General features: G+C 48.1%; 1 protein-coding gene across 2 annotated transcripts in view; it reads right to left on the bottom strand.

Moving 5' to 3' along the window:
- Window positions 1-7283: 7283 nt before the first annotated feature.
- WWTR1 (WW domain containing transcription regulator 1) overlaps window positions 7284-10725 on the bottom strand; it is a 131420-nt gene continuing 127978 nt past the window's right edge. The window contains exons 7-8 of one of the 2 annotated variants that reach the window (XM_058661423.1): window positions 10244-10356; window positions 7284-7699 (exon numbers count right to left, since the gene is read on the bottom strand). In XM_058661423.1, the coding sequence (XP_058517406.1) occupies window positions 7515-7699; window positions 10244-10356 (298 nt within the window). In that variant the 3' untranslated portion in view covers window positions 7284-7514. The remainder of the gene's footprint in view (window positions 7700-10243; window positions 10357-10725) is intronic. The other variant, XM_058661424.1, reaches the window with a different exon arrangement.

Consider the following 10725-nt stretch of genomic DNA (forward strand, 5'->3'; position numbering starts at 1 on the left):
AATCAAACTCATGCACAAGGACTGGATCTGCGAACAGGAGCTGCGACCTCACTGGCCGCTTTCGGCTCGTGGTGGGAGGAAGTGCACCCTAGATTCCAACCCAGGAATTCCACCATCTTGGGTTGGGCAGCCAGGGTGACTATGGCACCAGGTAAAACCCCCTGGCTGCCCGGCACTGAGCTCTGGGGACTTGGGAATGTGGGTCTGGTGGTTGGCACTGGTGGGGGTGTGTAGGAACCTGAGAGTTCATGTCAGGTAATGAATGACTTTAGAGCGACTTCCATGGACATTGTCACTGTTCTAGCAGGCGAGGAATTACACCTAGGAACATCCATGGGTAAAACCACCATACATGTAGGTGAGGAATGACACCTGAGGGGCACAAGGGCACTGTACTTACAGGTAAGTAAGGGGACTGAGACCTGTTGGTTTGGAGGGGAGAGATCGGAAGACTTGTATGGGTCAGACTGATACACCAGCCCACATAGGAGTCCTGAGTTGGGCTTGTTAGCATGAACATTGCTGACAACCACACCCCAGTCCATGTGAAAGCTAGGGCTCGGGGCCTGGCTGGCAGGGCTAGATCCCAGTACCTGACTGTGAGTATTGGAACAGTGGGACTGGCAATGTTATACTGGACCATGACACTAACCAGCACGCAACAGACCCAGGTCTGAGGGCAGATTCTGAGGGCAGTATGTGGGCCCAAACCTATGGAAATACAAGTCCCTCTGGTTAGCTTATGAGTTGAGGTGGTGATGGGCTAAGCTAGTTGTGACTCATGGGTACTGGGGCTGGGAATAGGCTGGGCAGGTCCAGGCTGCAGCACCCACGTGAGCACTGTAAAATAGGGTGTGGGGTGGACCAGACCACAACATCCACCAGCTCATTCTATGGCCAGGATGGGAGGGGCAGGCTATGCCAGGTGAGGGACAAGCACCCACTGGCATGCATGAGATCTAGGACTGGGAACGGGCCAAGTGGGGGAACTTGGGTCATAGCTCCCACTGGTAAGCACATGGTCCAGGCCTGGGTGTTGGGCAGCCCAGGCACGGTAGCTCCATCTGTTGGCAAGTGTGTGGACTTAAAAATGCTGCTTTTAAAAGGGGGCGGACCGTGCAGGGCCAAGCCAACCTTAGTTCACTGGCAAATGCAGAAACCAGGCTGGAACTCCAGTCATGCCGTGCTAGGCTACAACACCTACTGGTTTGCATGAGCCAGGGATGGAAGCAGACTGAGCAGGACCAGGTTGCAGCACCCAACAGCTAGAGTTGGGCCTGGGGGTCAGGCCAGACTGCAGCATCCAAAGACAAAGGCCAAAACAGGGGAGGGGTTATGCCAAGCTGGGTCATAGCAACAACTGGCACGCACGAGATTAGTGGTTGGGATCAGGCCTGGTTGGGGTGCTAAGAGGATGCCGTGGATGGATTATGGGTCCCACTGGTGAGCATGGGGGCCAGAGTGGGGCATGCAGTCTGGTCTGGATATGGATGCAAGTCTCCTTCAGCACAATTGTGGACTGGGTCTGGGGTGTGCAAGACTGGGCTAGACTCCAGCACCCACTGGTGCTCATGAGAACCTGGGTGGGTATAGGACAGCTGGACTAGATCTCTGTTTCTGCTGAGCCACATGTGAGCTGTGTCTGGGTGTGGATCAGGTTAGGTTGGGCTGTAGCGCCGAACAGTGAGAACTGGGATGGGTGAGAACTGGTTAGGAGAGGCCACTGTTTCCGCTGGGACAGGAGGTAGAATAAATCAGTCCAAGCCATGGACCCACTGGTGTGTGTAAGATCTGGCATTGGGAGAGGTTCTGATGGAGGAGCTTGTCAGGACACAGTCCCTGCAGGTGAGCACAAGAACCAAGGCTGGGAAGAGCCCTGACCAGGCCAGGTAATATCCATGGCATATATTTGGCTCAGGTCTGGGGTGAGCCAAGCTGAACCATTTCATATCACCTGCTGGCAGAGTCAAGCACTGGAATAGTATGTGGGTCATGTTAGATGGGGCGGCAATTAGGACTGAGACTGGAGGATGGCTGGGCTGGGCTGTGGCTGTAGCCCCGACCAGTGTGAATTGGCACTGGGGATAGGCCAGGCCCAACCAAGCTACAGCACCCACTTTGCAAATGCCGATGTGAGGTGGGCCATGTCAGACTGAGCTGCAGCGTTCAACTAGCACATGTGAGACCCGGGGTCTGCATGGGGCTCCCTTGCTGGACCACTCCCACTGGTGAGCATGACAACTGGAATAGAGGCAGACCAGGCCGGGCAGGGCTGCAACATGTGTTGGCCTCCATGTAAGCTGGGTCAGGGGAAAGCCAGGCTGGGCTGACTGTACCCATTATTACATGCATAAGCCAGAGTGGGTGAAGGTTGGTTGGGCTTTGCTGCAGCCTCAGCTGGCAGATGCTGGCCTGGGTGCAAATTCTGTGAAGCTTGACTGCAGAACCACCTGGAGAGTGAAAGGTCTGGGTATGAGAATAGGCCATTAAGGAAATACTGGGCACTTCCCTCTTGGATGCCATACCCAGTGGTGAACATGAGAACCAGGACTAGGGGCAGGCAAGGCTAGACAGAGAGTTAGACCCACTGGCACTAGTGTGGACTAGATAGGGGCCTGGTTGGGTTGAACTAAGTTTCAATGCCCACTGACACGTACAAGAGCTGAATGGGGTGTGGGACAGACTGGATCAGTCAGCTGTACACACTGGAAGGCACATGAACCAGCGCAGGGGGCAGGACTGGTGGGGGTTACTGTGGGTCGTTCTGACTAGGCTGCAGCTCCCACTGGTTTATGTGAAGTTGAGTGTGTGGTGGGGAGGATCGGGCTGGACTGCAACACCCATTGGCTTGCGTAGAAGACAGGGATGGAGTCAGAACTGACCCAGCCATTGCAATCACCAGTGTGTGCATTAGGCTGATGTGGGAGACACACTGTGCCAGACCCTGTACTGGCAAGCACACACAAGAATCAGGTCTGGGATCACCTCAGATGATGCTTCTTTGGGGATCCCCCAGGTGAACCACTGGACCCAGGACTCCAGCCATGGAGAGGGTTGCAGGTTTCACGGTCTGATTGTGGAGTGCATGTGTCAGAGCTGGGCCTCCTCAGTGGCTCAGACGGAGCAGTGGACAGCATATCCAGGTGCATATAGAGCCTGCAGAGGACACCTGGCATGTTGTCTGTAAGAATCTAATCTATACACTACACAAAGTGCCTGAGGTTCAGTCCCAACTCCACTTCTTTTTAAAATTTATTTTTTTTGTAAGAAAGTCAGATTTAAGGAGATAAGGAGAGACAGGGAAAGGTCTTCCATCTGCTGGTTCATTCCTCAAGTGGCCACAATGGCTGGAGCTGAGTCAATCCAAAGCCAAGAACCAGGAGTTTCTTCTAGGTCTCCTGCACGCAAATACAGGGTCTCAAGGTTTGGGGCCAACCTCTACTGCTTTCCCAGGCCACAAGCAAGCAGAGAGCTGGATGGGAATGGAGCAGACGGGATAGAACTGATGCCCATAAGGAATCCTGGTGCATGCATTCACTAGGCTATTATGCTGGGTCTCCATCCCCACTTCTGATCCAGCTCCCTTCAACTGCACAACAAGCAGCAGCTAATAGCTCAAGTGCTGGGGTCTGCCTCCCACCTGGGGGACACCCAGATGAACCTCCTGGCTCCTGACTTCAGTCCAGCTCACCCCCAGTTACTGCTGGCATTTGAGAAATGGACCAGTAAATGGAAGGCCTCTCTGTTCCTCCCCACTCTGATACTGTGTCTTTCAAATAAATAAATGAATGTTATCCTTTTTTAAAAAAAAAAAAGTTAACAATGAAATATGGTTTCTAAGTGCATGAACCCTAGGTTCTGGAAAAGGGGCAAGGTGCTTCGAACAACATCCCTTGGTGTAGCACTGACTGAGCTGCAGGTGCTCTCGCTTGTCACTTCCTGTTGAGTGGACGCAGGAACAGGACAATGAAACCAAAGGGCTCAACAGACAGAGATAATATACTGTCACAAGGCTCATCTCAGAGTTAAGGACGAGCTGTTGCTTCGGTTTTCATTTTGACAATGAGAGAGGACGCACCGTATTACTCGAGACCCCTGCAGCGCTGATGTCTCATCAGACACGATGTGCTGGCGGGACAGAGTGAAATACGCACCTTTAAAATGCTCAGTGGACTTCTTCAAATAAAATGTGAAGCAGAATTGGGTGGACCTTCAGGACACGGCATGGGAGCCACAACACAGTTTGCCTAGAGAATTCTCTTTCTTGGTCAGCCAGGAGCGTCACATCAGCTGCTCTGGAGCGCCACCTCCAGGAAAGGACACGCACAGACAAACGGAGGGGAAAAAAGGCTGCATGTGGAAATTCAATTGTATTTATTTTTCTTATACAGAATCAGAAAAGTAAAAACCAGTACCAAACTCCAGATGAAACAGTTTGATCTGATTGATTTGGTTGCATACCCCTGTATGCATAACATTCTAAATTAAAAATACACACACGTCATAATACAGAATGTAGAAGTAGGATTTTTTTTTAAAGTACTAGCACAGAAATGATGTAGTGGGTTAGGGAAACGGTCTCCGTCAATCGTCCATTTTCCCAATGAGTCTACAATGTCCTTTTCTGTTTCAACAGCTTATTGTTTTCCCCTTACAAAAGCTGTCCTTTCCAAAGTCGCTTCTACTGAGAACTGCAGCTTGAGAACACAACTTGGAAAGAGTAGCCACCCCGCCACCATCCGCAGGGAGCTCCTCTGCCACGTGGGAGCGACAGCACCCTGGTGCTTGGTCTGTGTGCTCCCCACACCTGGAAAGGGTGGGGAGGGATGGCATTTCCCAGCCTAACCCTTCTGCTGAAACACGGGCTAGCAATGACTCAGATAAGAATCACCACCCACTTTCCACAATCCATTTACTTTCAGAAAAAAATGCATCAGGAAAAGGATCCCTGGAGGATGTTAGAAGTTTTCCATTTCACGTTTAATATGTCCTTTCTGTGGCAAAAAAGGGGGGGAGGGTAGGGGGACTACTGATTAGTTTCAGAATGAGAAGACTAGCTATCCTGGCAGTCTTATGGTAAGAAATATAGTATAAATAGCACCTTATCATGAATTCTGCAAGGGTTTTAACATTTACAATAATAGGAAACAGCCATTTAAAAACCTGCCCTTATTTTAGATTTCTGGCTTTAGTGTTCTTTAACAAAGGCCACACTTTATGGCCCTAAAAATAACAACAACAAAATTATATCTGGCTTCCTCTATTAGTAAACACATAGTTAAGGTCCGTATTTTATTCTGGAAAAATATTTATTATATTTATTAATAAGTGTTTCAATTCATTCTGCTACCAAAGTCTTAGTATTTTTCTAATGCCACAAGCTTACTAGAAAATTACTACTAAGAATTGATAATAGGAATCATCAACGATTCAACTACTTAAAAAAAAGAGAGAGAGGGGTAGCTATTTCTTTATTTAAAAACCTGAAAATGAGTCTATAAAAATATTTTTAAAAAAATACAGTAACACTGCTGAGTTTTATTAGGTCCCTTGTTTTTCTTCTTTTTTTTTTTCTTAGAAAGAATGTACAACTCTTTTTGCAATTTTTGCTAACAAAAGAGAAAAAGATTTAGTAGCAAGAGAAACATCTTCCTCAACTGCTTAAAGGGCACAAAAGGAAGGAAATGGGGACATAAAGCACGGGTCCTTCAGGATAAGGGACACGCCTCCATGGCGTCAGAGGCCGCAGCAGGTCCACGCTCTTCTCTGCCTACATCTTCAGCCTGGACAGGGCACCCAGCACCAGCCCTGCCCCTCTGCCTCCCACATAAAGTGCACCAAAGCCTTCTTTTCTCCGACAAGAAAATTCTTTGGGTTGAAATGCTGTAGTGGAGAATTGCTGCTCTGTCCTGTAGGGGTCCCTCTCCTACCTCCTGCCCGACTTGCTTTGGGGGGGTCCTATCACTTGTCCCTTTCCATTTCACAACAGGCACCGTGCCCACCGCATCCCATGTCGGCTCTACCTCGTCTCCCACCTCTGCACTTGCCTTCTTGCCCACAAGATCAAATCCGCTCTGTAGACCTACAGTCCTGTCGATCCATCAGGACCGCAAAAAAAAATCCCCAACAAATAAGCTCCCCCCAGTTGGGAATTGAAAGGTTCCTCTCAGAGACCTGAATTACAAATGAATTTCAAACAAAAGATTAAATTCATAGACTATAAATAATGTCAGTTCAAACTATTCAACAGTTGAGGACTTCATTGGCCATGCAAATAGACGGCGTGCCAAGGGAACATGACGCGCCTTCAGTCCTCCAAAGCAAATAAACAATGGTTTTTGGTTACATAAGAGGTATTGAATACATAGGTCATGCCTTTTGATACCAACTATAGCAAACAGGATTAGGCTAATACACTTAGCAATCAATTTTGCTGAATTCAGAAACATAGGTCTCCACCCTAGGCCTCAAAGGGCCCTATTGGACACGTCAGTCAGAGATCTGCCTCATCCTTCACACAGTTTCATAGATACAATTATGTTAAACACTTGACATTTTCAAAGCAAAATGAACAAGGCTCATTGAGCGTGCTTTCAGCAGAGTTGTAAAGATAAAAAGCTGCCACTGCTTGATCTGCAATATCTGACTGCCCTTTGCCCTCAACAACAAAATTACATTGCTTTATAAAATTAACATCCAATTCTTAGCCACCATTTTAAAAAATTCAACTTGTAAAGTTTTGATCCACTCATGTTTGTAATTAGTACCAAACTGGTCTCTTTGCGAAGCTCAGAGGTCTAAGACCATGACGTCCATGGCTGTCGGCCTCCCGCTGGCAGTCCAATGCCATCTGGATACCATGCAGCCGAAAGGAATGGGGCGGGCAGGACTAGGCATGCTATGGTACATGCGCAGTAGAAGAGCTATCAGAGCCAGCAGGGGTTCAAAACTACATGTATCCCACACGGCAGAATCTTATCAGCCATAGAATGACTTTTTTTTTGTTCTAAAGCTCAAGTTTAAAAGATTTTTAAAGCATTTGGAACTGCTATCATCATCAGTACAGCCTTTGAAACCGTAAATTAGATCTAATTTTCCGCCCATTTCCTGGACCAAGTTGCCTGTCTGAATGTGCTGCCTGTGGTCAGCATTTTATGGTTTGTACTCAAGCGATGGATGAATTTCACCTAACACCCAGAAAAGTTTGACCATGGGAGAACAGAGAGAGAGAGAGGGAGAGAGAGAAGGGGGCGGGGGCGGGGCAACTCTGCATATTCTTCAGAGGAATGCAGGCTTGCAGAAAATGAAGATAGAATATGCATTTCTGTTTTAACTTCAATGAGTGTTGATGCAAACCAGGCAATGATTAGGCTGGCCCCGTGGGAAGGAGGGAGTGAGCATGAGTCGTGGAGGCAGAAAGGAGAGCTCCTGCACACCTGCTCTGCTCCATGGCTTTTTCCTAGAGGCCCAGGAAATGTCAGGTCCCAGCTGCCTCCACGTTACAACAGTAGTGGTCACAGCCAGGTCAGAAAAGGCTCGCTTTTGTTCAGAGCAGACTCGACATCGTTGAAGAGTGGGATCAGATCTTCAGATTCCAGCGTTCCTAAGTCAACGTTCGTCCCGGGGAGACAGTCAAGGAAATCTGGGAAACGGGTCTGCTGAGGGTTGATGTTCATAGGTGTCTGACCTGCATTTTCTCCTGTAATGGAAGCAAAGGAAACCATGGTCATCCCTTCTGTGAAGCCCTTGACAGACACAGCTCTCATCCTCAAGTCTTCAGCCTCACTGAGGACCCTCATTTAAAACAGGTGCAAAGATGCTAGTCCAGCTTCTGTTAATGCACCTCCTGCGAGTCCATGGTGATGGTTCTAGTATTTCAAGCCTCATTACCAAATGGAGACTCCCAAGGAGTTCTGGGCTCTTTCTTGGTTTTGGCCTGGCCCCGCCCCAGCCACGGCAAACATTTGGGGCAGTGAACCAGTGGCAGCTTTCGCTGTTTGTCTCTCTGCCTGTGAAATAAGTGTTAAAAAGATTCCAAGAGAGGGCCACGCAGGACAGCTCAATTGGCTAAAACCTGCTCTTGTATGCACTGGGATTCCATATTGGTGCAGGTTCATGTCCCGGTTGCTCTACTTCCCATGCAGCTCCCTGCTTGTGGCCTGGGAAAGAAGTGGAGGACGGCCCAAAGCATGGGAATGCTGCACCTGTGTGGGAGACAGGAGAAGCTCCTGGCTTCAGATCAGCTCAGCTCCAGCTGTTGCAGCTATCTGGGGAGTGAACCAGCGGATGGGTCCCTGTCTCTCCTTCTCTGTAAATCTGTACATCTTTCCAATAAAGATAAATACATCTTTTTAAAAAAAATTTCAAGAATTAAATCCATTCTTCTAAAAAATAAAAATCTCCCTATGGGCTTTTTTGAGGGTTTTTTCTTTTTTTTTTTTTTTTTTTTTTTTTTTGCTTATTTAACTGCTTTTTATCTTTATTGGCTTCCCAGTGTTTAAAAGATGAAACTAAACAATGTTTAAACACAGGAAGGAGCTACCTAAGACTGTTCCAAAGGCAGTAAAGTAAGTTTCACACCGAAAAGAGACAGAGAGAAGACATAACGTGGAAGTCAAACACCAAAGCAGAGGAAAATGAGCAATTCAGACTATTCCTGCATTGAGTCCTTGCAGGACAGACCAGGCTGGCCCCAAAACCTTGGATGAGGTGCTCCAGAGAAAGCACGTGAGTAGCTCCAGTACTGCACTGGGAGACACATGTGACTCTGAGACCCCCAACAATTTGGGCTCACAGCACAGGAAGGAATCTTCTAGAAGAGCCTAGCAAAGCACAGGCACTGTGAACAAATGCTTGAGGCAAACAACTTTTGCAATTAATAATAGATTTCTCTGAAAGGCTGAAAAAGAAACAAGATCGACAGGTGAGAAAAGACCTCCACCTGCTGGTTCACTCCCCCAGCGCTTTGGCGGGACCAAGGAAAACTGGCAGCCAAGAACTCCATCCAGGTCTCCTGTGTGGGAGGCAGGGACTTGAGGGCTTGAGCCATTGCTGCTGCCTCCCAAGGGTGTGCATTCGCAGAAAACTGGAACTGCAAACAGAGTTGAGACGCAGACCAAGGCACTCCAGCATAGCTGTGGGTGTCCCAAATGCTGTCTTAAAACCTGCGCCAAATGCCTGACCCTGAGAGCATCATCAGTGCTGAAGATGGAAAAAGCGAACGAATTACTCCAAATACTGCACGCCTCAGATGTCATTTTTTGGCTCTAGGGTATCCTCTGGCAGTTCTACCATGAGATCCAAGATGAGCTAGAAGAGCAACTTTGGATTTTTACAATTGGGAGCCCCATTTCTTCAGAACAGGAGAAAAGGCAACATACCAGGGAAGCCTGCTGCGGGCTGGGTTGGAGGACGTGAAAGTCACCGTGGTCCTGTTTCTAAATGCTGAGGGGTAACGTCATTACCACCCTGGAACTTAGAGCTGGCCCCGTGGAATCCCCTGAGTTGCTCTGCTTTCAAATCTCCCTGCTGACTACTTCCCAAATGCAGTCAGTGACATGAAAAAATTATGCACAGTGGTAGAGCCACATAAACCAGTACCACTTCCCAAGAGAAGTGACCCATATATTGCAACTATAATCTAGCATGACACCAATACCCACTGTAGAAAATGACAAAGCAGGTAAGGCTATCTTAATGCAGTAGTGATGAAGGGGTTACAAGAAACAAGGTAAAGAAAATAGAGTTGAAAATCCTGCCCTTAGGAGCGGCTGTTGAGACAACAATAAGATGCTGCAGGAGACGCAGCAAGTGTGGCTCACATAGGTTGAGTTCTAGCCCCACCCACTGGAAACTTGGACTGAGTTCCTAGCTCCCTGCTTAGCCTGGCCCAAGCTATTGCAGGAGTTTGGGAATTGAACCTTGCATGGGAGACCTTTGTTGCCACTCCTTCCCCCTCTGCTTTCCAAATAAATAAAAGTTTAAAAGAATGTAATTGAGACTTTGCTTAAAAAGAAAAGACCTGGTGTGTGCCTGTGTGTGCATGTATATCACTATATTGGAATTGGCTACGGAGTAGAGACTAATCATTAGTGTTGGGTACTAATCGTCGGCTGGCTTTCCAGTTGTCACTCGATGCAGCTACTGGGCACTAGTGTTTCCGGTTGGATTTCAGAGCCGAGGTGTCTAATGACACTACTGTAAAGCATGACCACACTGCACGCCATTGCAGTTTGTCTCCTACCTGTATCCATCTCCTCCACATTGCTGAGGAAGTCCTCTGGAGTTGTGGGGACGCTGTAGCACCCTAACCCCAGGCCGCTGTCGGTGCTCTGCTCCCGGGAGTGGTAGGGCCCTCTGGAGGGCAGAAGATGGACAAATTCAGACGCAAGCCCGCAAAAGAAGTTTGACAATGAAAGTACAGTCACAAAAACTCTAGGCTAGTATCTCCCAACAGTCTGCCTAACTTGCAAGGCAAAAAAAGGAAGCACAGTTTGAGTCTTCCTTCAACTTTGAAATATGTTCTAAGTCCATTAAAATAAGTGGTAACCACATAAAACTGATCATTCATTGGGGCCAACGGTGTGCTGCCACCTGCAAGAATAACATCCCATATGAACAACAGTTTGCATTGCAGCTACTCTGGTTCTCATTCATTTCACTACTAATGTGCCTGGGAAAGCAGTGGAAGAAGGCCTGAGCACTTGGGCCCCTGCCACCCTTGTG

This window comes from Ochotona princeps, chromosome 3, assembly GCF_030435755.1.
Source record: "Ochotona princeps isolate mOchPri1 chromosome 3, mOchPri1.hap1, whole genome shotgun sequence".
Taxonomy (NCBI): Eukaryota; Metazoa; Chordata; class Mammalia; order Lagomorpha; family Ochotonidae; genus Ochotona; species Ochotona princeps.